At 42.6% G+C, this 27,412-nt stretch overlaps 1 protein-coding gene across 1 annotated transcript in view; it reads right to left on the bottom strand.

Moving 5' to 3' along the window:
• The window catches only part of DNAH3 (dynein axonemal heavy chain 3), a 216,575-nt gene that overhangs the window by 175,126 nt on the left and 14,037 nt on the right, over nucleotides 1-27,412 (bottom strand). Inside the window, exons 5-16 of the mRNA XM_047780346.1 lie at nucleotides 26,971-27,043; nucleotides 26,543-26,717; nucleotides 24,002-24,191; nucleotides 22,733-22,928; nucleotides 21,119-21,244; nucleotides 19,269-19,464; nucleotides 16,827-17,006; nucleotides 11,394-11,530; nucleotides 9,089-9,194; nucleotides 8,732-8,910; nucleotides 3,321-3,505; nucleotides 2,033-2,156 (exon numbers count right to left, since the gene is read on the bottom strand). Coding sequence (XP_047636302.1) covers nucleotides 2,033-2,156; nucleotides 3,321-3,505; nucleotides 8,732-8,910; nucleotides 9,089-9,194; nucleotides 11,394-11,530; nucleotides 16,827-17,006; nucleotides 19,269-19,464; nucleotides 21,119-21,244; nucleotides 22,733-22,928; nucleotides 24,002-24,191; nucleotides 26,543-26,717; nucleotides 26,971-27,043 — 1,867 coding nt within the window. The remainder of the gene's footprint in view (nucleotides 1-2,032; nucleotides 2,157-3,320; nucleotides 3,506-8,731; nucleotides 8,911-9,088; nucleotides 9,195-11,393; nucleotides 11,531-16,826; nucleotides 17,007-19,268; nucleotides 19,465-21,118; nucleotides 21,245-22,732; nucleotides 22,929-24,001; nucleotides 24,192-26,542; nucleotides 26,718-26,970; nucleotides 27,044-27,412) is intronic.

Genomic DNA, 27,412 nt, shown 5'->3' with positions numbered 1-27,412 from the left:
AGGCTTTTGTCAGGATTTACGCCAAATGACTGACAGGAAATTTGAGGCTTCATCCAGGAGAGGGTGAGCCCATGGCTGCAAGTGTCCCCTAGAGTGGCTCAGGGACCAGTCGATGGGGTCAGGCTAGAGTCACCCCTCCAAGAAGAAGAAGCCTGGCCCTCTCCTCTCAGCATAAATTACAATTGTTTCCATTTCCTCCAGGGCAACCCCTCCTTCCTCTTAACTGCAACAGTTCCTGTAAGTGGTCGTATAGTAAAAACGTTCTAGAAGTACACTCGCAAGGTGGCAGTTTTGAGGTTAAGAAGCATTTTTCTCCCCAAAGAAGTCACTGTTCAAAGTGCAAAGGAAGCTGACAGCTCCTGAATGCCTGTCATGCGGGGAGTACCACCTAGGCACCACCTCAGACCATCTCGTTTCATTCTTGAACATAATTTCCCTCTAATGAAATGAGGTGATTCAGGATTGGTTCTGCTATCCCATTTTCCAGGTGAGGACACTCAGGCTCAAAAATTTGAAGAAACTTGTTCTTATTCATCTAACTTACAAATAATGCTTCTGCTTCCTGGTGAGTCATCAAAAATCAGTTCCATGGGGAAGGCTGTGTTGTAAGGGGGCGGGGTATAGGAGGACCCTGTATTTTCCGCTTAGTTTTGCTGTGAACCTAAAACTATTCTGAAAAAACAAAGTCTATTAATGAAAAACATCAGTTCCGGAGTTCCCGTCGTGGCGCAGTGGTTAACGAATCCGACTAGGAACCATGAGGTTGAGGGTTTGATCCCTGGCCTTGCTCAGTGGGTTAAGGATCCGGCGTTGCCGTGAGCTGTGGTGTAGGTCACAGACGCGGCTCAGATCCCGCGTTGCTGTGGCTCTGGTGTAGGCTGCTGGCTACAGCTCTGATTCAACCCCTAGCCTGGGAACCTCCATATGCCTCAGGAGCGGCCCTAGAAAAGGCAAAAAAAGACCAAAAAAAAAAAATCAGTTCCAATCACTGAGCTAAATTCTGGTTTCTGGGGACAGAAGCCACGTAGGTAGAGGGAGGAAAAGTCTGTAGGAAGAAACAAATGCTCTCTCTCTCACACACACAACTTTTATTGTTTTTGTTGTTTTTCTGGGCAATAGACCTAAGCCATATTTTGAAGGTAGTAACTAAGTGGCTTTATCCTTCAGCTCAAACTCCCATTCTGTGTAGAAATCCCTGTTTTTATCTACCCTTTTCCTTTCTCTTGAATATTTGCAGGGATTGTGGAACCTAACCTTGGGAAGTGGGAGTGCACCAGTGAGGATGGTATATGGTATGAATCTGTAGTCCCCAAACAAAGTGTTACAAACTGGGATCTCTGTGTGTGTGTGTGTGTGTGTATGTGTATGTAAGCACGCACACATACATATGCATGTCTTTACCGGGTACGTGGTACTTGGCCCACTTGACATTGTCTGACTTTTCCAGTATGTCTGTATTTTCTTTGTCACTCCATTAAATTCTTTATTTAGCACTCAAACACACTCTAGAATAGAGCACAGCATATAGTAAAAAAAAAAAAAAATCCATAATAAATACTCAGTGCATAAATGTTTACAGACATCAGCACTGAAGGAGACCAGTTGCAAAACAGGCAATTTCTCAGCCTCCAACCCTGCCTTTATTACCCCTGTCTTGATATCTCACAGATCTGTGGTCTCCAATGTAAGGCTGACAATTCTGCTATTATTACCATGAGGCAATTATTACATACTACTATTTTTGTCTTTTTCCCTCTGCATCACTAAATGCCACTTGCTCCAGGCAGGGATAGATCGCATTGGCCAGGGTAACTACAGTGAAGCAGGCTTAAAGGGAGCAGCCCTCAGTGGGAAGCTAAAGAAAATTCCTTCTCCACCAACTGCCCTGAGCCTTTGCCCATGCATTGCTGGGCGAGGGTGGGTGTAGGGCAGTTGGGTATGGGTTGGAGGTGGCTCTAGACAGAACCGGGAACCTGTAGCATGTTATGAAGCTGGGTATCATTTCCAAAACAATCCCAGGCTTTCCCTGTACCTTTTAATAAGGTCCATCTCCGCCTGATCCCTCTTGTTAAGGAGAAGGTTTCGGCTGTTTTCAAAGATATCTTCAATCTGGTCTGGCCAGAGGAACAGAGTGCTGTTCAGTTTGATATCCTCTTCTGCAAAAGACACACACGGCCTGCTCCAGGACACTGCTCAGCAACAGGTCAGCTCGCGAGGAATTAATTCAGTAGAACAAGAGGTTAACAGAAGTGGGTGTAGGGATGGCAGTTAACGAATGGGTCCTTTACTGATGAATGATGGCCAGTGTTTATGGAGCACTTACCAAGGGCCAGGATAGAAGGTAGACAGTATTATCACCCTTGTTTTTACAGGTGGGAAACAAAGTTAAGCCAAGCAGTCAAGGACACACTGCTAGGAGGCAGCAGAGCAGATTTCAAGCCCAGGTCTAACCAACTCCACAGCCTATGTTCTAACCACTACATCTCATTGTCTTCCCAAGCTAGGTCTGAGTAGAGTAGAAACCTAGGTCCAAGTTCAGCACTGTTCTTTAGACTATTTCACTTCATCCGAGTTTCAGTTTCCCTTTTGGTTCAATGTCAGTAATAAGAGCAATGACAGATGCCCTATCCATCTTACAGCTCTGGTCAGGGAAAATGCCCTGGGTTCCTTCTCTACCCTTGGGAATTTAGGAGGCAGATACCACAGTGAGAGTGTCCAGCATGAGTTCTTATGGCAAGAACACAGCTCACGGATGTGCCGGTGGATGGTTACGGAACCACTTTTCACTCCCAGCTCCTATCTCTCCCTCCCAAAACCATCTCCCAAACATCGTGAATACCAGGTCATTAACATGTATTTTCAGATGGAAAACAGCTCTGAAACTTGGCTTGTAGACAACATCGTAGCTTTTTCTTCAGAACCCGGTCTTTACAAAACTCTAACGTGGCTCAATAAGCCTTGAAGGGGTCCTGGGCATTTCTTTCCTTTTAAGATATTAAGATTATAGATGAATGACATCTACCTTTTTTATAAAAGGACTGCATCTGAAAGTGACTTTTCTAGGAACACTAGGCCAAAGATGCAAAGATGGGCATCTAAGAACTAGTCAAGTCCCTAGATATATCTTCTTTTTGTCTAACAATAAGATTCTCTTTGTTTGATTCAAATTTCTGTGGATAAGAGTGACTAACATGTGGACACACTTGAAAAGCAGTTTTCCTGACACTGATATATAGGGGTAAGCCTGCTAACTCTCCTCACTCCTAAAAATAGAAATAGTCACATACAGTTTGCATGTACATACATGACCCTGGACTTACGGGGCAAGACTGCATAGTCCATCAGGAACTCCAGCCGTTCAACTGCATCTCTAAGTTGCCTCCTGAGTTTGAACACAGTGACATCGCTGGATTTCTTTAAGAACTCAATGAGGTATACTAGCTCCCCAGTGTTGGCGGGAATCTCACTGACTTTGTCTGCAATGATGCTGTACTGATTACAAATGCTACAGGGAAAGAAACAGCCATCACTGTCATCATCATCATCATCATCTAAAATAACTTGCTTCTAAGACCCACTATACCAAATAGACATAATTTCTATTTGGAGACTAGAACAATGTTTCCCAACGTTTCTCTACTTGCAAATTCTTTTTTTTTTTTTTTTTTTTGCTTTTTAGGGCCGCACCTCGTGGCATATGGAGGTTCCCAGGCTAGGGGTCAAATCGGAGCTGTAGCTGCCGGCCACAGCCATAGCCACAGGAACGCCAGATCCCAGACACGTCTGCAACCTACACCACAGCTCACGGCAATGCTGGATCCTTAACCCACTGAGCGAGGCCAGGGATCAGACCTGCATCCTCATGGATACTAGTCAGATTCGTTAACCACTGAGCCACGACGGGAACTCCTACGTGCAAGTTCTTGGTGGATAAGAGTCACATGCACACTATATTTAAGAAATAATAACAGTAGAAATGGTAATAATATCTTATATGTATTATGCCCTTTATTCTGTGCCATGCCCCATTCTAATCACTGAACAAATCTTAGTTCATTTCATCTTCACAACAATTCTAAGAGGTAGGAACTATTATTATCATCAACATTTTATAATGGAAGAGACTGAGTAACTTTATCCGAAGCAAAATGATGACATGATATATAGGTGTCTGAGCTAGGATTTGAAGCTGGTTTATATTCTTAACATACATAAAATGGGTAAAATATAGATTTAGACCAAAACAACAACCAGCATACCACCACCAGCAGCAGCAATTCTTCAAACTGTATACTTAAGTAGAACACTGAATTAACTTCTAATCATTGCTCTTAACCATACATTAGCAACTTAATCCTCCTGTGATGCAGGTAACTCCTGGTGGCAAAGAGAAATTTATGTACAACTTCTGGGACCACTGGATCAAACTGTCCATTTGTCATTGAACACAAGACTGAAGAAAAGATGTTATTATAGGGATAATTTGAATATTCCCTAATTTATGAAAAAGTATTTCAACTACAATTAGAAACGAATTATTTACAATATATCCATGCCTAGCACAGAGTGGCCTTCAAGAAATGTTAGCAATAAGCTATTATGGTTTTTATTATTACTCTTTGATCTTTGCATGCTGATAGTCATACACTATAGATAGATAAAAAAACATTTCTCTCAATGTTTTCAGCCCTTGATATTCCTTCTCTCTCTCTCTTTTTCTTTCTTTCTTTCTTTTTTTTTTTAATGGCCACACCCAGGGCATACAGAAGTTCCCGGTCCAGGGACTGAATCCAAACCGCAGCTGTGACCCACACTGCAGTTGCGGCAATGCTGGATCCTTTAACCCACTGTGCCAGGTCAGGGATCAAACCTACACCTCCACAGCGGCCCTGGCTGCTGCAGGCGGATTCTTAACCCACTGTGCCACAGCAGGTATTCCTGCTATTCCTTCTTAATTTATGGAGACCCTTCCATAATCAATCTAATTATATCAAACTGATGAGAAAATAATTAAAATATCTTTGCAGATGATGCTTGGATTTTAGAAATGAATTTTTATACAATTCAGAAACTTTCTGTAGAGAAAACTTACCTATTATGCCACATGCATTCAGAGTATTCTCTACTTTTGGAATCAGAACTAGATTATATGTTCTGGCCTCCTGTGTATTTTTAGTTGAGTATTTTACCAGTCAGCTTGGGCTACCGTAACAAAATATCACAGACTGAGTGGCTTAAACAACAAAAATTTATTTTTCCACAGTTATAGAGGCTAGGAAATCCAAGGTCAAGGTGTTGACCTATTCAGTTCCTAGTGCAGGCTCCCTTTCTGGCTTGCAGACAGCTGCCTGCTCACTGTGTCCTCACAAGGTGGAGAGGGAGAGAGCTCTGTCTCTTGTTCTTGTAAGGACACCAGCCCTGTTGGATCAGGGCCTCATCCTTATGACCTCTTCCAGCCTTTTTAACCTGCTTATAGGCCTGTCTCCAAATACAGTCACATAGGGTACCAGAGCTTTGACGTAGACTGAATGTTTGTGTATCCCCCAAATTCATATGTTGAAACCTAATCCCTAATGTGATGGCATCTGGAGGTGGCCTTTGGGAGATAATTAAGTCATAAGGGCTATGCCCTCATGAACGGGATTAATGCTCTTATAAAAGAGACCCCAGCAACCGCTCACCAGTTCTTCCATGTGAGGGTAGAGTGAGAAGATGATGGTCTATGAACCAGGAAGCAGGCTCTCAAAGAACAGCAAATCTGCCAGAGCCTTGATTTTGGACTTCCCAGCCTCTAGAACTGAGGGAAACACATTTCTACTGTTTATAAGCAGCTGAGCCTAGGGTACTGAGTTAGAGCAGCCGGAATGGACTAAGACTGGCTTTGATATATGAATTTAGTGTGGACACAATTCAGTCTGTAGTAGGATGGTCATAGGATGGCAGGTGCAGCACATGATGCTGTCCTTGCAGAGTCCTCCATGCTCTACTTCCCCCCAACATTTAGAATGACCTTGAGAGCTACATGTTAAAGATGCAATGTCACCATCTGCTTGAGTCTTTGAATGCACACAGCGGGTGTCCCTGCCAATCTGGAGCTGTCACAAGCAAGAGTAAATGTCTATTCTGTTCAATCATGACACCTTGGGTCTATCTGTTACAGCCTATAGTTTAACCTAATACAGGTAGATCCTCTCAGTGTGATCAACTGCCTGTGATGAGAATCCATTCTCCTTCCTTTTTGTATGAGAATGCAGAGAATAAATATCTTGCGTCTAACTTATCAGTTTCTTGGGAGGGCCTAGAAGGGTGGTAAGCAGAGCCACTGTGAGATAATGGAAAAATATATATTGATCTCTGCCCCCAGTTCCTGGTACAGGGTCCTGGAAATCCTTATACTTTGATGGTTGATAAGAGTATCTTTTGTTCTAGTGAGGTAACTCGGGGTGGGCCCCTAGGTGGCTCCTGGATGAGGAACTGGTCACAGGAAAGACCAAGCCATGATTAGAAGCTTGGAGCAAATTAATTGAATGCAAGAAGGGGGTCACTGGAACCTCCAATCTATACTTGATTGGTCAGAAGCACAAGGGATGCCTGAAGTGTGGGGGATAGTCTAATAGGACTGGACCCTTCACCTGTGGAAGTTGATGCTATCTTTGGGTAGACAGGCTCCAAATTAAGTTGAATTGTATGGCAGCCAGATGGTATCAGAGAATTGCTTGGCATGGGAAAAATTTCCACACACTGAGTAACTAGTAGCGACAAGAATAAAGTATTCTATGCAAAAGTAAACAAGACACACAGACAAGAAAGACAGCAGGGAAGAATTGGGCTTTCTCTACTCAGGAAGCAGACTAAGTTTTTTTTTTTAGTACCCATTAATTATTAGACCCTCTAAAAAGTCCTGAATATGGGCTGACATATCAGGAATCTGACCAACAAAACCCCCTAGCAATATCTAGGGATAAGCTAAGAACAAGAAACACTGCCTTCTACATGTGTTGATAATATCATTTAAAATATCAAGGGCTGGGGTCCTGTAAGCACAGGGCTATTCTCAGTGTGGGGATGGCATATGGGAGACTAATACATTTAGCAGTAATCTGTGGCCTCTTTACTTTGTTGTCACTGTTTGGGCAAGATTTCCCACCCTGAGGAAAACAAGCATCCAGACCACAGGGATAATTTCTTATATCTCTATGCAAGGCCTTACATTTCTAAGCCATATTTCAGATCATTTTTTAGCAACTTTAGACCAATGTACCTACAGGAGAAATGGATGGCACGCCCACTTTCTCACCAACACACAAGATACCCCTTGCCTTTATGACCAGAGCACCCTATTTGAGGGTGCACCTAATCATTGGAAACAGGGAGGTACCCCACTCAGCAGTTACAGGACAATGAAGTGGCAAGAGCAGGGTTCAGGTTCAGAAGACTCAACTCACCTAATTGGACAAGTTAGTTTTTCTTTCTGGGTCTCATTTTCTCCCCCATTAAATAAAAACATCTTACATCTGTTTTACTTACTGTATGGTTCAGAACTTAGCCATGAACCTGGGGTTTCTGTATCCTTAGAAATCCCTGGGCTTATGATGGAACTCTTTCTTCCATTTATATTAAAACACACGAACAAAATTACACATTTATTTTGATGAGTATGAGGGAACTGATCAGCTAAGGCACCATGTTGCTTTGATTTGACAGGAACAAATGCTTAAGGAAAAAAATGCTATGTCACACCAGTCAGAATGGTCATCATTAATACATCCACAAATAACAAATGCTGGAGAGGGTGTGGAGAAAAGGGAACCTTCCTACACTGTTGGTGGGAATGTAAGTTGGTACGATCACTATGGAAAACAGTATGGAGGTACCTTAGATAACTGTACATAGAACTACCATATGACCCAGCAATCCCACTCTTGGGCATATACCCAAACAAAACTTTCCCTGAAAAAGACACATGCACCCGTATGTTCATTGCAGCACTATTCACAGCAGCCAAGACATGGAAACAACTTAAATGCGATTGAATGACAGAATGCCCAGACCCAGGTGGTAAGGGTTCACATGAAAGAAATTCTAGGGGTTGGAGTTCCCATTGTGGCTCAGTGGAAACAAATCTGACTAGCATCCATGAGGATGCAGGTTCGATCCCTGGCCTTCAGTGGGTTAAGGATCTGGCATTGCCGTGAGCTGTGGTGTAGGTCACAGATGTGGCTCAGATCTGGCGTTGCTGTGGCTGTGGCATAGGCCTGTAGCTACATCTCCAATTCCACCCCAGCCTGGGAACATCCATATGCTGCAGATGCGGCCCCCCAAACTAAAAAACAAACAAACAAACAAACCCACAAACAAACAAAAGAAATTCTAGGGGCTGCCTGTAAACACCCTATGTCTTTGAATGTGTGCTAGACGGCCAGTGAGAGTGTCTGGACCTCAGACAGCCAGGTCATATCTCTCTGAAGTTGCCTTCAAGGAAGCAAAGGCTGAAGGATCAGAGATGAACTGCCTCAGGATGCTTTCCACCTTCCCACTCCAAGTCCTAGGTGGTTTTCTTCTTACGGTTCACCTCTAGCCTGAACCTGAAATCCCTGCCACCCTCACTCTGGTGCAGAAACAACTTGAACTAGAATTTCAGTTTAGTCATTGCTGGAAGGTGCAAGTTCTGTCCACTTTTCCATGCTTGCATTTGTGACAAATTTCATTGCCGTTTCTCTGCATACAATACCTGGTATTGGTGTCCCGGTTTACATCCACTTGGAACTGAATTAGACGGTCCTTAAGATTTTGGGCTCGCTCACAGAGATCGTAATTTAGGGTCACGGTGTCAAGGCAGAACATGGCCAAAGGCACGGTAATGTGCATGGATGCAATTTCATGTCTCCGCTTTTTTATGCTATTGATCCTCTGTAACAAGGAGTAGATTCAGTACCTTAATTTGCCTTTAGCCTCTACGCACTTGCCCTCAGACTCATTCCCAGCCAACCTAGTCCAATGTTAAGCACAGTATAAACACACTGACTACTCATTAGATTGTCTGCAGCACAAGTCACCAAGATATGAAAAGTCAAGGGGCATCTCCTACCATCACAAAATCCTCAATTTCATGATGTTCCTTCAGGAATGCAGTGATGTTTTGCTCTGCTGTGTTATCCAATAAGTCATCATACTTTTTGTAAACATTTAAGTATCTTCCATATTGAAGAACATAGAAGAAAACATACAAGTATAGGTCACCAATCAGATAAGTCAGAATGGCACATGAAAAGCTGAAATAATAAAAATTAGCCCAAACCATGAAAGAAAAATATACATGGCAAAAGTTACAGTGAACTGGAAATTCAGAACTTTGGCTCCATATTCCAATTTTGCCACTTCCTAGCTACATGAACTTAGATCAGTGTCTATTTTATTTTATTTTTTAGGGCCACACCTGCGGCATATGGAAGTTTTCAGTACACCACAGCCACAGCAACTCAAGATCTGAGCTGTGTCTGTGACCTACACCACAGCTCATGGCAACGCCGCATCCTTAACCCACTGAGCAAGGCCGGGGATCAAACTTGCATCCTCATGGATACTAGCTGGGTTTGTTACCACTGAGCCACGAAGGGAACTGCCACTGCCTTTTTTTTTTTTTTTTTGGTCTTTTTGCCTTTTCTAGGGCCTCTCTCGCAGCATATGGAGGTTTCCTGGCTAGGGGTCAAATCGGAGCTGTAGCCACAGGCCTAAGCCAGAGCCACAGCAACACAGGATCCGAGCCATGTCTGCAACCTACACCACAGCTCATGGCAACGCCAGATCCTTAACCCACTGAGCAAGGCCAGGGATCGAACCTCCTGGTTCCTAGTCAGATTCGTTAACCACTGAGCCACAAGTGGAACTCCAGTGTCTTTAATTTAAAAGTGAAAGTGATCACACCTCATAGGATTGTTGTAAAGTTAAAGTGTAATGATGTATAAAGTAATTAATACTATGCTTAACCTACAGCAAGTAAGCAACAAACATTACTTCCTATCCCTCCTTTCAGTTCTAAAATTCTGTGTCTAAAACTTAAGATGAAAATTTGGAACTAATGAACCTAAAACATTTTGAACAGAAGTTAAGTTTCCCTTTGTCTGTTGTCACATCCTACAAAATGGCTGGACAAATTTCTCCCAAATTGGTGGATGTTTTGGGATGCTGACTTAAAATAAGCTTGAATTAAAATCGAGAAGGAAGGGAGGAAGCTGAGTTAACTTTGTGGAGCCCAGTGGTATACTTCCAGGAGATGGACCACACTTCAGAGACTCTGAAACCGAGATACAAGAAGCCCAATGGAAGGGCCAGTCCAGGAAAACAAAGTATTAACTATAAGAATCGACAACATAGAAAACAGAGGTTTTGAAGAGATGACCCCAAGTGAAATTTACAAGGGCAGAGCTTTCAAATCGTAGGCTATGATTTTCAGACTAGATTAGGAGCAGTTCTCAACTGGGGGTGATTTTGCCCACAGGGGACATTTGGCCATGTTTTGGGGACATTTTTGGTTGTCACAACTGGGGAGGGTCCTACTAATAGGTCGAAGGCAGGGATGCTGCTAAATATATTACCATACACGGAACAACTCCTCATAATACAGAATTTTCTGTATTACATCCACAAACCTGCAATTAAGAAGCCCCAGCTTAAGCTAACCATATGTTCTGGTTAGTCTGGAACAGTTCAGGGTTTTATATATATATAGTTCCATGTTGTATTAGAGGACTTGTTAATCACACTCCCTTCACTCTTGGATGTCTCAGTTTAGAAGCAACATTAAATGATCCCTCTAAGCCAATGACTCCCCAAAACTGCTAGATATTCTACTGTGATGATTAAGGACCATTCAGCTCTCTTGTCCTCAATCCTCTTATTAAAATCCAAAAAGCTCTGAAAAGAGCAAACTGCTTCAAAATTCATTTGACAGCAAAAGCTGGCCTAAACTGATGTAAGGCTATTTCGGTGAATATTCAATTCATTCTGAATTTTCATTACAGAAATACCAGTATGTTTAATTAAGGGATGCTCCCCCCGATCTTGCTGAGCTGCATCGAAAGACATCATACACGCATTATTTTTCTAAAATCCAGGAATTTCTAAATGCCAGAATCTGTCTGGAACCATGGTTTTCAGATAATGGAGATGAACTGAATTTGAATTCTGATTCTCCTATTTGCTGTATAACATTGGGAGTGTTAGCTTCCCCATCTTCAAAATGGGGATACATAGTTAATACCTATGTAAGCAAACATTGGCTACTCTTACTATATATTGTTTCAGGGGTGTGGGAAAAAAATTGTTTATTTGATGAGAGTTAAGAACTCTAAACCAATGCGAAAAATGGCTAAGTTAGAACTAAACCAACTTACTTGCAGGGGCCAACTTGATTTTTCTGAAATACCTTGAAAGTTTGATCCACAAGGTCAGACACCAGTTTTTCATCACTGTTAACGCTTCCAAGAATCAGATGATATCCTCTCAACTCTGGGAACAGGATAGATTCCACCTAAAGAGTAGAAACCACTTTTAAACATCACAAGACAGCCACAGGACGCAAGAAGGAAGATGGCAGCAAGATGTCAAATCTCCTTCAATAGACTTTGTTTCCTGGAACACTAGTTGTATTTCTACTGTTTCCTCTCCGATGGTGCTGGTATCACCTCATTGTTTCCTTTCCCTCTATTCATGCACCTCTTCCTCTTGTAGGATTACTCATCTTTCAAATGCCTGCTATTTTGCACATCTCACATCCTTAGAAGGTCCCTCCTGGGCCCCCAGGGATGTTAGGCTTCCCTGCTTACAGCTCACATTCTGAGTTTATAATTAAACGGATGTGTAATGAGCTGTTCTAGGTTTGTCCTGGGATATAAACGCCATAAGGGCCTGGGTTGTATCTGTTTTCTTCACTATTATAAAGGGCCTAACAAGAGCTTGGCACATAGTAACTGCTCAATAAATACTGGGTAAGTGAATGAATATTACAGTGATACTCCTTCCCCCCACCAAATACTTTTCCTCTCGAATGGAAAGCTACTAGAGACATGGGCTCTAATTCAAACCCTACCACTAACTGACTATGTGATCTCAGGTAAGCTATTCTCTCTGGATCTTCATTTTCTCGTCTGAATAAAAGGAAAGATATACTAGATTCTGCTCTCAGTTCATAAAAAAAGCTATGTCTTTATGATCTTGAGGCACAGTAAAATTTTTTCCTGAGAATTCAACTCTCCAACTTTGGGGGTTTTTGTTTGTCTTTTTAGGGTCACACTCACATACGGAAGTTCCCAGGCTAGGGTTGTATGGGAGCTGTAGCTGCCAGCCTACGCCACAGCCACAGCAACGCAGGATCCGCAACTGCGACCCACACCACAACTCACAGCAATGCCGGATTCTTAACCCCCTCATCCTCAGGGATACTAGTTGGGTTTGTTAACCACTGAGCCATGACGGGAACTCCTCAACTCTCCAACTTCTTAATGGCACATGTGTGTCCCTGAGAATGTTCTCAGTTGCATGACTCATGCAGGCTGCAGAGCCCTTGCTGGGGACCCACTGCCTTCCACTGCTCTCTCTGCTAAGGAAGTTCTTACTGTTCCATCTTAGAGAAGATTCTTCAGAGTGCTTTACTGAGTTAAATGAGTTATATGGAGCTGATGAGAATGTAGTGATTTACACATGGGTGAAATTTAGTGCAACTGCTATTGTCCTCCCTCTTTGGACAATCCAAAGGTTTTTAAACTAGTGGAGAAGCAACTTTTTTGATGTAGCCATAATGTAGACAGTGTGTGAAAATAAGGATATGAATGAACTGCCTTGGGGCAGCACTAGGGCAACCAGGCCATGTGACTGGTCACAGGTGGGCAAGGCAATTGTCTCTTGGAAAAAGTCTTCAATTGAAAAAAAAGACTTTAGGGAGTTCCCATCATGGCTCAGTGGTTAAAGAATCCGACTAGGAACGATGAGGTTGAGGGTTCGATCCCTGACCTTGTTCAGTGGGTTAAGGATCCAGCATTACTGTGAGCTGTGGTGTAGGTTGCAGACGTGGCTTGGCTCCCATGTTGCTGTGGCTCTGGCGTAGGCCGGTGGCTACAGCTCCGATTCAACCCCTAGCCTGGGAACCTCCATATGCCGTGGGAGTGGCCCAAGAAATGGCAAAAAGACAAAAAAAAAAAGACTTTAAATGTGATTGGTTCTCACTATGGAGAATAGTATGGAGATTTCTTAAAAAACTAAAAACAGAGTTACCATAAAATCCAGCAATCCCACTCCTGGGCATACATCTGAACAAAACTCTAATTTGAAAATATATATGAACCCTAATGTTAATAGTAGCACTATTTACAATAGCCATGATATGGAAGCAACCTAAATATCAATCAACAGATAAATGGATAAGGAAGATGTGATATATGTTGCTACTCAGTCATAAAAAGAATGACAATGCCTTTTGCAACAACATAGATAGAACTAGAGATTATTCTACTGAGAGAAGTTGAATCAGACAAAAAAAAAAGACAAAGTGATACCATATGATATCACTTATATTTGTGGCATCTAAAATATGATACAAATGGACTTATTTACAAAATAGAAATAGACTCACAGAGAAAACAAATTTATGGTTACCAAAGAGCAAAGTGGGGGTAGGGATAAATTTGGATTTGGGGTTAAGAGCTACACACTACTATATATAAAATGGATCAAAAACAAGAACCTACTGTATAGCACAGGGTACTATATTCATTATTTTATCCTATATCAGAAAAAAATCTGAAAAAGAATATATATATGTATATATCTATATATAACTGAATCACTTTACTGTACACCTAAAGTATTGTAAATCAACTATACTTCAATAAATTTTTTTAAAAAATAATGCACCTTAAAAAAATGTGGCTGGTTCCCCCATGCCCTACAGAGCAGTCTGTAAAACAGAGCCAAGAACCACAGTGCTCTTAACAGGTAATTATTTTTACTATCTGCTTATCTCCCTGGCTCTCTGATCCTAGTTGTGTCATCACCTTCAGTATTTTCATCTGTATACTTCTCTGACTTTGGCAATTCCCTGGCACTTTGAGAAAAATTCTCCCATCAGGAGAGAGACTGGCCCAAGCAGCCCCATTCCACAGTAATGTATGTACACACACACACACACACACACACACACACACACACACTTTTTCCTGACTGTGAAAGTAATGCATTGACATCACTGCTAATGCTGTTTTAAACTCTTTAAATAGCTTTTTCAGTTTTATAATATTCTTCCCTTATCTCACCCAGGTTCCTTTTATTTATGCCTATCATTAAACTCTTTACTTCAGTCAGCATTAGATATCCATGTTTTTCTCAGCTTTTTTTTTTTTTGACTAATATTTACTTTGGTTTCCTTTTGTAACTTTCTCACAAATATGCTTTCTTTCTATACCCTGAGTCCTATTTTCAAACTCTCATGCTGACATTTTTCCCAACTTTAAGAATTCATATTTATGGAATTCACATTGTGGCTCAGTGGGTTAAGAACCCAACATAGTATCTGTGAGGATGCAGGTTTGATCCCTGGCCTCACTCAGTGGGTTAAGGATCTGGCATTGCCACAAGCTGTGGCATAGGTCACAGATGCAGCTTGGATCCACTGTTCTCATGGCTGTGGTGTAGGCCTGCAGCTGCAGCTCTGATTTGGCTCCTTGCTTGGGAATTTCCATATGCCATAGGTGTGGCCATAAGAAAAAAAAATTCATCTTTAATCATAAATAAGGCAGGCGAGACTGGTAGGGGATGGGGATACTGCCCACCTATTGCTGTTCTTAGATTTTTTTCTTTTTCTTTTTTTTAATTTATTTTTTTTCGACTGTACAGCATGTGGACCAAGTTACACATACATGTATACAGTTTTTCCTCCCATTGTCATGTTGCAATGTAAGTATCTAGACAGTTCTCAGTGCTACACAGCAGGATCTCATTGTGTATCCTTTCCAAGAGCAATAGTTTGCATCTGTTAACCCCAAGCTCCAGATCCCTCCCACTCCCTCCCTCTCCCCCCCGCCAGGCAGCTGCAAGTCTATTCTCCAAGTCCATGATTTTCTTTGCTGTGGAAAGGTTCATTTGTGCTGTATATTAGATTCCAGATATCAGTGATATCATATGGTATTTGTCTTCGTCTTTCTGACTTATTTCACTCAGTATGAGAGTCTCTAGTTCCATCCATGTTGCTGCAAATGGCATTATGTCGTTCTTTTTTATGGCTGAGTAGTATTCCATTATGTATATATGCCATATCTTCCTAATCCAATCATCTGTCAATGGCCATTTGGGTTGTTTCCATGTCTTGGCTATTGTGAATAGAACTGCAATGAACATGCAGGTGCATGTGTCTTAAGGAAAGTTTTGTCCGGATATATGCCCAAGAGTGGGACTGCTGGGTCATATAAAGATATCCAACTAGAGAGACTATGCTTTTAAAATGTCACTACCAAGTTCAGAGATCGAGCAGTGTGAGAGGTTCAGGGAGGAAGACAGTGAGTGTTTTGGGCACCATCAGATGGAGAACTCGGAGCCTGAGCTGCTTTGTCTCTTAATCTAACAGAGTCATCAGCATTTACGTGTGCCCAGCTTTCAAACCTGTGCACACTGTGACCCACTACTACGTCGTCTTGGCATTACAATCCATTAAATCTACTACCAGCCCCTGCTGGCACTTTGCAGTGGCAGCTACACAAGCCCTGGGCTCTCCCAGCCCCACTGACTGCAAACACTGCTGATCAACTGCAGGGAAGGGGAACCTGAGCGGTATGTACTTTATCTGTCCCCATGCCCCATACTTATCCTTCCAAATGACAGGGTCTTCATTTCATTCCCAGGGATACTGATTGCCGGAGAGCTGCCCATGTTTCTTCTCCCTCCACATCCAGGTTTCTTGTTAGCCTGACTTGGTTGGGTTCAAAAACCCAAATTTAGAGTTCTCTGGTGAAAGCAACTGGAGCATGTGGCTTTACAGGCCTCCTTACAGATTCCACCTCTAATCATGAACTCTTAGAACACTCTAAGTAAAGGACTACAAAGAGAGGAGTGCTTAAGAGCATCCAAGCACCATATATAAGGCATGGGGAGGGAGGGAGGGAGAGCAGGGGGAGGAAAAGGGAGAGGGAGGGAGAGCGGGGAGGGGAGAAACACCCCAGCTGCCTTCCCCATGTAGGGCTGGACACTGGCCCCCTTGCCACACCAACCACTCAGAAGGAAATAGAAGACGGAGTGCAGAAGCATCACACTCGTGTGAGTGATTCTGCCCAGTTCTAAAAGTCTGCTAGTAAGTGTCTGGAATCTGATTAGTAATGTCATCCCGGAAAGGAAACTCGGCAAAGGGCTTGGGTCCAGAGGAGAAGCTTTAATCTCTCCCCCGGAAGTCTACAGTGAGTTAAACAAATAAACATATGGAACTTCAAGAGCTAAATTAGATACAGTTTTATGAAAGGCCCTGGCAAAATGCATGGCAATTGATCCAGCATGAATTATTAACCCAAGATGGATCTGGTTTGGGACACGTTCGCCCTTCTGAGGTTGGCATCATGTGGGGAACTTTATTTTCTCACAAAGTAACTCTCAGTGTCCTGGTTAAAAGCACAGTTCTGGGATGCACGGACATTTCTTTAAGGCCCAAATCCTCTTTCCAAAGTCAAGAGGGTATATTCAGGATGTATCTTCCAAAGTAAAACCCTTTTTTCATATAAACAGCCATTTAAAATTTATATTATTCGATATGCGAGTAAAAATCCAAATGAATAATGAAGTGAATGCTATACCTTGGGAATCCCCTTAGCGTTCTGAATAATTTCCAAGAATGAGTTGTGTATTAGCTCCCAGCAGTCATCAAAAGATGGATTAAAGACAATAATGGGCTCACTGACTTCAAGTTTGATCATGATTATCTGAGGTATAAAGAACTCCATCTCTTGGTAGGGCTCCTTGAAATCATTCCCATCCTTTGGGAGACATAAGATAATGGCAACTGTTACAAAACAGAACCTTCTAGAATTAAGGGAGTGACTTTTACGCATTCATAGTACAACATGAGCACAAGAGAAGGAAATGAAAGGTACCACACACTGTTCACGTTTAAAATAAGGGATAGTATAGCTTAGCTCATCTCAGCTCACTCTTTCTCCCTTTTTCAAAGCTTTGATTCAGTATATTTACTTTCCTTGGAAATTTGTTTGTATTTTCAAATCCTTTCTGTCCTTAAAAGCTCAGTTGCACGAAATAATGGCATTGTTGGCAACAAGGATGGACCTAGAAATTATCATGCTAAGTGATGTCGGTCAGACAATGAGACACCAATATCAAATGCTCTCACTTACATGTGGAGCCTGAAAAAAGGATACAATGACCTTCTTTGCAGAACAGATGCTACTGACTCACAGACTTTGAAAAACTTATGGTTTCCAAAGGCGAGTTTGGGGGGCGGGGGGAGGCGCTGGGGTTGTGGGATGGAAATACTATAAAACTGGATTGTGATGATCATTGTACAACTATAAATATAATAAATTCATTGAGTAATTAAAAAAAAAAGGTCAGTTCCAAACCCCCTTCTCTGGGAAGCCTTCCTGTTGCCCAGCAAGATACAATCTTTCTCATGGTATTTTATCTTTCTCTCATGTGAGGATTTGCACATCTTATCTTCCCTACTCTAAACTTGAGGGCAGGATCTATGTTTGAACCATCTATGTTCTCTAAAATATCCGAGAGAGCACTCAGTACATAGTAGGTGTTCAATAAAAATGTATTGAATCATACACAGTTATCTGTATATACCTCAAATGGAGTTGCTAACGAGCATAGAGTTTATTTTAGACGCTCAACATGTTAACCTGTCTCCAATAGAAATACTGGTTGTGGAGATATTTCTAATTCCCTCCATTGGCTGGTAACACGAGATATTTCATTAACTGCCATGCCTAACGAAATTGGCATGGGGCAGCTATAAAGTCCTCGTCCAAGCAATGGATCCTAGAGATTTCTGGAATAAACAGATTATTGAGAAACATTGGTTGACTGCGTACTGTTTCAAATATCCATAAATTTATTTTTTTCAGACATATGAAGATTTTATTTTTCTCTTTGTGCAGAATTTTGGAGTAAGACTGATTTCCACATTTGAGTTTCTTCAGTCTAGCCAAGTAGATGATTGCAATGACATATACAGGTTAGTCCACTGTAGAATGCTAACATTGAAATCTAAATTCAGCAGCATTGGGTCTATATTTTTTTGAGCAAATGGTCAATTGTTCATTTTTTACTTTATCTGGAAAAATGCGTATAACTTAACATTTCTAACCAGACAGTTTTACACTTTATCACTCTTTTTAAGGTGAAATATGCACATGGTATAAAACCCAAAAGGATCTTCTTTGATATCCAGGTTATCTAAATTTAAAGGAGTTCTATGATGCTTTGAAACCAGGACTAGTGTTTTTAGTTTTTATCTTAACCTCATTGAAGTAGTTTCATGAAGGAAGTTACTAATTAGGTCAACAAAGACTTTTGTTTTTAGAGGTACCCTTTCAAAGATCAGAGAACAAAAAGTCAATATTTGCAATGAACACACACAACACCCCCTAAATATCAAGCTGAAGACTGATAAAAAATCCTTTTAACCCCTTCCTTTAATAGAGAGGATGAAAAATCCTTTTAACCCCTTCCTTTAATAGAGAGGATGAAAAATTGTCGTAAGAGGTATGCATTCCATTTTAAAAATTACTTATTTTTTCTGGTTCTGTAGATTTTTTACCACTAGAGTAATAGGTAATTTCCTCAGGAAAGCTTGCTATATATATATATATTTTTTTTTTTTTTTGTCTTTTTGCTATTTCTTTGGGCCACTCCCGTGGCATATGGAGGTTCCCAGCCTACGCCAGAGCCACAGCAAGACAGGATCCGAGCCGCGTCTGCAACCTACACCACAGCTCACGGCAACGCCGGATCGTTAACCCACTGAGCAAGGGCAGGGACCGAACCCGCAACCTCATGGTTCCTAGTCAGATTCGTTAACCACTGCGCCACGACGGGAACTCCTTGCTATATATTTAAATAAATCATTTTTATAAACTAATCGTTACTTCATATGTGTACAAATCAAGAACTTTACTTTTTGGCAAGGTTCATAGCCTTAGACCTTACAGGATCGAATTTCAAGTCTATCTCCATTGATTCCACTCAAGAGAGCCCCCTGCTGGTCCCCGACGTACCTTGTGTATCATGAAAAAGGACACAAGGTCCTCAAGAGACTTAATGACCAACTCCCTGAGCTGGAGTGACATGAAGGATGCGACAGAAGCAAAATATTCCTCTATGTTACGAGAGGAGTCATAGTCACTCTTGGGAGCGAAATGGACCCAGTGCTCCTTCCGTGAGACAAAAAGCTGGGCACAGGTGGGGATCCATCTGTAAAGACAGCAGGGCATCTACTAAGAATATCTCCCAAGCTCCAAGAAGCCCTCTCAGCCACTCCCTACTCTCCACAACCAGGCAGATGGCACCTTTCCCCATGAGCAGCTTTGCAAATTGGTACTTTCATATCTCTGACTACCTTACCTGCCAACACTTTCTGGAGAAGAAAGTAATAAGATTTGGGTTGAGAGACTATTCTTCCATTAGCAATACCCAAATGGACAGTCCTGCTGAAAGATGAAAGTGTCTAGTTTCTTCATTATAGTCAGGGATGAGGGGAAAAGGCCATCAGGAATTGGAATATTCTGTCCAACTTCTCTCCCTGGCAGATGCCTGACCTCTGATTGGGACTTTACAGGGGAAGAGAGGAGGAAAGGAGGAAAACTTGGGAGAAGAAACTTCAGCGTGGAGTAGCTGCTGAGAGCAGAAATTAGAAAACTAAAAGAGGAGTTCCTGTCGTGGCTCAGCGGAAACAAATCTGACTGGTACCCATGAGGACACAGGTTCCTCATTCAGTGGGTTAAGGATCCAGCATTGCCGTGAGCTGTGGTGCAGGTCACAGATGCAGCTCAGATCCCATGTTGCTGTGGCTGTGGTGCAGGCCAGCAGCTGTAGCTCCGATTTGACCCCAAGCCTGAGAACATCCATGTGCCCGGGGTGCATCCCTAAAAAGACTAAAAAGACAGACAAAAAAAAAAAAAACTAAAAGAAGAAATGGAAATAGACATCTCATTGCTCCTCTGGGCCTCCTCTCCTAAATTTTTAATTCCCAATGGGAACCACTGGCCTTTGCATCCTATTATGTCTCTTTTCTGACTGCTAGAAAAGTTTTACTCTAACCGTCAGAGAAGTACCATTAATAGGCACAGGTGTGGAGGTAAGAATTATATTCAATAGCTCGTATGTGCCAGCTACTGTATAAAGATTTTTCTCTGACAATAAAACCAGTTGGTAGGTATTATCATCACACATGATGTCACACAAGGGAATCTCTCTAGCTCTGGACATCGTCTTTCATGCAGCTGTAAAGGAAAAATGAATTAAAACTCCCATTTTGGGGATCTTGCAGGCATTTACCTGGGCCACCTGTATACAAGTCCTTCAGACCCATTGTCCTGTAACCCCATGAGGCCCAAAGAATTTCAGCGGGAGGGAATGGAAGTGGTACCTCAACAAGGAATGGGAATCAGTTTCAAGAGGGCAGAGGATGACTAGGAGTGAGGGTCAAAGAGCAGTGGACATGAGGAGACTCAGAGGCTGTCGGGGATGGGAACAAGGGAGGAAGAGGACAGAGAAAGACATCAGTGAGAGGTCAGCAAAATTTGTGCCAGCCCCAGGCTGGATACCAGTCTTCAGTGCAGAGCGTTTTTGTTTGTTTGTTAAGACTGCACCTGTAGCACCTGGAAGTTCCCAGGTGCTGGAGCTGCAGCTGCTGGCCTGCGCCAGGATCTAAGCCATGACTGCAGCTTACACCACAGCCCATGGCAATGCCAGATCCCCAACCTGCTGAGCGAGGCCAGGGATTGAACCCGCATCCTCATGGATACTAGTCGGGTTCATAACCTGCTGAGCCACAATGGGAACTCCCAGAGCATCTTAGGTCTTTATGATACTGAAACGCAGCCTCATGCTCAGATCAGATACTGACTTGTTGAGAAGAGTCTGGCGTGCTTCCATGCAGTGTTTCCGGATGACATCTTGATATTCGTGAGGCTGCAGGGGCAATTTTCCTGCCATTAATTCTGCTGTTCGAACAAACCTGAGGTCTCTAAACCTGCCAAAAGAGAGGGAAAAACTTCCTAAACTGGGCAGATGCTTAATAACAAACTCAGTAGGATGGCTTCAAAGGAAATATGTTTCCATTTTTTTTCAATGAGAGATTTAAACAAATTAAAACTAATTATATCTGAAAAATCTGGGAGTTTGAAGAGGGGGTGGATAGTCCTCAAGAAGTCTTACGAGGAGTAGATAAACTCAGCAGGTGTTACCGAGCCTTCCTACTCGGGGTAGGACCTCCAGTTAATTCATTTTTTTGAGGCCATAAACATGCTTGTAGTTAAAGCAGTATCTTCATTTATTGAACAACTAATGTATGCCAAGCACTGTTCTTAGCACTTTACCCAACAACCCCATGAGAGGAAGTATTGTTATTATTCTCATTTTGCCTATAATGAAACAGGAGTCAAGAGAGATTAACTTCCCCCAAATCACAGTTCATCAAAGACAGAGCAAGAACCAGAACCTAGGTGGTCTATTATCAGAACTCATCCTATAAATTATCACTCTATGCATGTCTACCTCATTAGAAAATTACTTTTTCTCCCCCTGTGTCCTGACTAGCACCCCCAATGCCTTAGAAAGCTGAATTTAGTTCAAAAAAGAGAATGTGCTTATTCTTCATCATTGGTGGGTTCCATCCTAGGTTGACTCCACCTGCAATTCCTTTTTAAAATATAGGTAAAACTAAGAATGTGAAAAACAAGTAAATTATTCAAGTAAAAAGGTTCCCCTAAGACAAAACACATTCAAAGCTAGAGACCTTCCCCCCCCAAACAAAATATTTGAACTACTGATTAAGTTCAACCAATCAAAATTACACAGGGAATTCCCGTCGTGGCGCAGCGGAAATGAGTCCAGCTAGGAACCATGAGGTTGTGGATTCGATCCCTGGCCTCACTTAGTGGGTTATGGATCTGGCATTTCTGTGAGCTGTGGTGTAGGTAGCAGACATGGCTTGGATCCCACATTACTATGGCTATGGTGTAGGCCGGCAGCTGTAGCTCTTATTGGACCCCCAGCCTGGGAACCTCCATATGCCCCAGATGTGGCCCTAAAAAGTAAGAAATAAAAAGATAAAATAAAATAAAATTACATAAACATATTTGCCTCTAATTTTTCTTTTATTTTCTTTCTTTTTTTTTGTTTTTCTGTCTTTTTTAGGGTTGCACCCACAGCTATGGAGGTTCCCAGGCTAGGGGTCTAATCGGAGCTGTTGCCACCAGCCTACGCCAGAGCCACAGCAACGCAGGATCCTTAACCCACTGAGCGAGGCCAGGGATGGAACCTGTGTCCTCATGGATACTAGTCGGGTTTGTTCACCACTGAGCCATGATGGGAACTCCAGCCCTGCACTTACTTTTCATATACACTTTTGGTCTAGGACTTCTGTCATACTTTGAGGGCAAGGCTACTCCCACATAAGATGCTCTCATGTGTGGAAGCAATAACGAGAGGGAAAGAAAGGACAAGAGGAACTTCTTACTCTGCAAACCACAGCTCTTTCAGGCTGAGTATCATAGGGTTCACTGTATGCAGATGCTCCTCATTCCACTTTTTGGCATTCCTGTAGACACTGTGCCAGGGCACAGGGGCCCGGATCACTCTTTGAGGAAACAGGCGGGGGATGCTCTCAATAAAGAGTCTTTTCCTCTCCACTGGGTCCATAAGGATGTAATCAACTGTAACCAATGGGGCAAATGCTTGTTATTAAAGAGGGACCTTGAACACGCTGCACTCTTAGTCTCAACACTTAAAGGGCAAAAGAGCCTCATTTGCACTTGGAAATGCTCCCTTATTTACAAGGTCATTGGTAATTCCCTGGGTATAACTCAGTTGGGTTGGTTCCACCCTGTTGGTATGTGAGATATTTCAGGGGAAAGAAGAATATAACTTCAACAGCCTGGAGCACTTGGAATTTGGACTTGAGTCCTGCTAGGATATCCAGCATCATACATGTCAATGAACTAGTATTTGCTAATACCTCATTCGTCACTAACTGATTTCTCACACCAAAATACTTACATAAAGAAGAGAAAGACAAATACTATATCACATGACTTAAATGATATAGTAAAATATGGCACAAATGAACCTGTCTACAAAACAGAAACAGACTCATAGACATAAGCTGCAGGTGCAGCCCTAAAAAAAATAATCTGACTACAGCAGTTTGGGTAACTGCTGAGCCCTGGGTTCAATCCCCATTCCAGTGCAGTGGGTTAAATGATCTGGCATTGCTGTAGCTGCAGTGTAGGTCGCAGCTCTGGCTCAGATTCAATCCCTGGCTGGGGGGACTTCCATGTCATGGGTGCAGCCTCCCCCAAAAAAAAGAAGAAGAAGAAGTGCTATGAATACAGAGGATGGAGTGATCACTGGGGGTTGCAGAGATCAAAATACCTGCAGGAAGAGTCAGGTCTTAAACTAGAGTTAAAAATGTGAGTAGGCCCCTGCTACTTATAGCATCACCTCAGGGTGCACCTGCATCCCCTGGTAGTTCGAAGTGCAGAATCTTAGGCTTTTCCCCAAATCTACTAAGCCAGAATCTGCATTTTTAAAAGATCCTAAAGTATGCAGATGCACATTAAAGTGTGGGAAGTGCTGGTGTGGACATGAGCAATGCGGGGAGCATTTGAATGAAAAGTTAAACCGTGTTTTTGGCGTTTTCAAAGGAACCAGCATGGAGGACTGACAGTGAGAGGAGGGAAGGGGCCCTCCACACAGGAGCCCCTGCCCCATTTATGCCCAGCCTTACCAATGCTTTTCATGAGGCTGCTGTAATAGTCCTTCTCCTTCTCCTTCACAAGGACGAGCATGAGGGGTTCCAGGAGTGGATTTGTCAGCAGTGTGTTAGAAATCAGCTTTGAAATCCGAACCATCACTTCATTCTCCTCAGGGGCAATCATGTCTTTTTGGATTCCATTGGTCAAATAGTAATAGTATCTCTTCCATAAACAAACCACCAGCAAGAAAATGATCATCATCAGTTGGTGACCTGTGCCCATCTGCCCACACCTGTCAGCCGCCAAGGGACCCTGAACATGTAGCACCCGTCTCCACCCTTCATTTATTTCTGGGCCTGTGACTCTACGCTGATTACATTAAGATCATCGGTGAGTATTTCCCATGCTTCTGGAGGAGTCAACCAGAGCCAGAGAGATTTCAGTGGGGTGGAAGGAAGGACTCGTCAAATGCCATGCAGAGAGGAAGAGTGAAAGGAGCACCAAGGATGGAGGTGGCGGAGTTCCCATCGTGGCACAGTGGTTAACGAATCCGACTAAGAACCATGAGGTTTCGGGTTCGATCCCTGGCCTTGCTCAGTGGGTTAAGGATCCGGCGTTGCCGTGAGCTGTGGTGTGGGTCACAGACGCGGCTCGGATCCCGCATTGCTGCGGCTCTGGTGTAGGCCAGTGGCTACAGTTCCCATTAGACCCCTAGCCTGGGAACCTCCATATGCTGCAGGAATGGCTCAAGAAAAGGCAAAAAGACAAAAAAATAAATAAATAAAAATAAAAAGGATGAAGTGGCATAATTGGTGAGCATTAAGAAGAGGAATGACAAGCTCCTCAAATGGATTCAAATGATTCGCCCTTCTTAACAGCAAAGAAAGCACTTGACCCTGTGCTTACAGCTGTCTCCGGGGTGGGGGTAGGGGGACCAAGTCTAAGGGAGACTTATGATAGGTCTAATCTAACTGTGGGACTTCTGAGTTTAGAAAAGCAACACAAACACACAAACTGAATAAAAATGCCCAATGTGATCTGGTGATGTTATGAATTTTGTTTCTTTAGGGCTTGCCTCTAAGCTGCTAGATGGCTGAGTAGCTCTAGCAATGAATAATTTCAGATGGATGAGAAGCACACAGTATAGGGAAAGGGCTTGAAATTAGTTTTGACCTTCAGGGCCGATTGCTTGTGGTCAGAAGAGGTTGAGCTTACATCTCTCCAACCTCAAACTTCCAAACTTCCCTCTTTATAAGAACTTTGTGGGGTGAAGAGAGAGCCTCCTGTTAAAATGCAGACTCATAGGCCTTTCCTGGGGAATTTGATATTTGCTAACCAGCCCCCAGGTGATTCTCACCCTCAGACAAGTTTGAGAACTGCTGTGTAGCTCCTAAGAGCACAGATACTTTATGATCAGCCAGACCTGGTCTGAGTTCTAGTTTCGCCTCTTACTGACTGTTGTTTAAACCATTTCCAAATGCATTTCCACACCTGGACAATAGGAATAATCATAGTCCTCAGGTCTTGAATGGGGTCAAGCATCTGGAGGGTTTAAAATGGAACTTTGCGGAGTTCCCGTCGTGGCGCAGTGGTTAACGAATCTGACTAGGAACCATGAGGTTGCGGGTTCGGTCCCTGCCCTTGCTCAGTGGGTTAACGATCCGGCGTTGCCGTGAGCTGTGGTGTAGGTCGCAGACGCGGCTCAGATCCTGCGTTGCTGTGGCTCTGGCGTAGGCTGGCAGCTACAGCTCCGATTCAACCCCTACCCTGGGAACCTCCATATGCTGCGAGAGCGGCCCAAGAAATAGCAAAAAGACAAAAAACAATAAAATGGAATTTTGCTAATCGTACAGCCTCAGTTTCTACGCATTTTCATTATTAATCATTTCCCTATACACTATAAATTCACAAGCTATTTACTCTAAAGTTTTGTTGTCCTTCCTTTAAGATAGGGATTGCAAACTCAAAAGTCTGTCTGGGACCGAGAACATAAGGTTAATAACTGAAAGTTGGCAGGACATAAAATAATAAGGGATGATAGGGACTGTGACAAACCAGAGAATGTAGTTTTCATCTAAAAGAAGCAGTCACGGTTCAGCTTCAAATATTTTAATTTTTTCATGAGAGGTTAGAAATCCAGCTTATGTGAGATTTCCTTCATTTTCAAAACACATCTGTAGGCCATATTCAACTTATGATAGGGTTGCCAAATACAGGCTGCACTGGGGTATAATTATACTAAAAAATTATTCATTGTTTATCTGAAATTCAGAGTTAACTGGGTATACTATTTTTTGTTTTTTTCTTTTTCAAAATATGGCAACCTTAGCCTAAGGGTCACCATTTTTTAATCTATGTTCTAAGAGGACCCAAAAGGCCACTGATTTCTAAGACTTACTAGAGGAGAGAAGTCTCTCTCTCTCTCTCTCTCTCTCTCTCTCTCTCATTTAGTAGTAATGGGGTCTTGGCTTTGCTCTTTTTCAAACATTCCCCAGGCGACTCTAGTTCAGAATCACTGAGATGCCAAGAGTAACACTTGGCAATTTGAGAGAAAGGAGGTCACAAGAACATACCTCCAAGTCTGATTCAGATGGTTTGGTTTCTTTACTTTCTATTTCCATCTCCTGCTGTAGCATCACATCCATCTGTTCTTCTGGACTCATTGGTCTGCTTCCTGGGAGGGCTGAAGACGTCACCACCTCTTTCTTCATAGGTGAGGAGGTTGAGGTATTGCACGCCGACCTGGTCCTATAAAGTCAACACAACTCAGTCATGGAACACCTCATAGATCTGTTACCAATGGTTTTGCTTAGTTGGCTAATTTATTTTTATTTAGAGCCTCAAAAAATTGGATTAAGAGGAATGGTGGGGGGAAAAAAAAAAAAAACACAAGTTTTTTGTGCTTTCCAGCCAGGAAGCTGACCATGACTTTCACGAGACCACAGTTGCCTTTGGTTCAGCTGGTTGTTCCGAAATCCCTGTTTCCACAGGAACACCTTACCCAGTGAGATCGTCTTTATCTTTGGGGGAGAGCTTCATTTTCTTCTTGTTGGGCTTTAGTGAGCTTTTATTTGCTAGGACAGTGGAGAAGAAAGACATTAGTGATGGGCAGTAGCCTTGGGTCATCCTCTGTCCATAGGGATGCGGGTCTCAGAGCAGTCCAGAAGCACCCTAAGGGGAGTGGACTTGGTGTGGTAGGATGAGGCAGGAGATGTGGGCCCTGGTCCCGCCTCCATCACAAATTACCTGTATGCCCCTGAAGAAGTGACTGCATCACTCCAAGCCTCAGCTTCCCCAACTGTGAAATGGGAATGAGCCTAATTTCTGTTCTCTCATACACTGGGCAATTCACTCCCAGTCCACTATGCTCTATTTTCTAAACATCTGGTGCATTGTTGTTTAATATTTTTCTTTAAATAGACTCAGACTTTTAAACTGAATAC

Source organism: Phacochoerus africanus, chromosome 5 (assembly GCF_016906955.1).
Source record: "Phacochoerus africanus isolate WHEZ1 chromosome 5, ROS_Pafr_v1, whole genome shotgun sequence".
NCBI lineage: Eukaryota > Metazoa > Chordata > Mammalia > Artiodactyla > Suidae > Phacochoerus > Phacochoerus africanus.
This window is presented reverse-complemented; position numbering and strand designations above follow the sequence as displayed.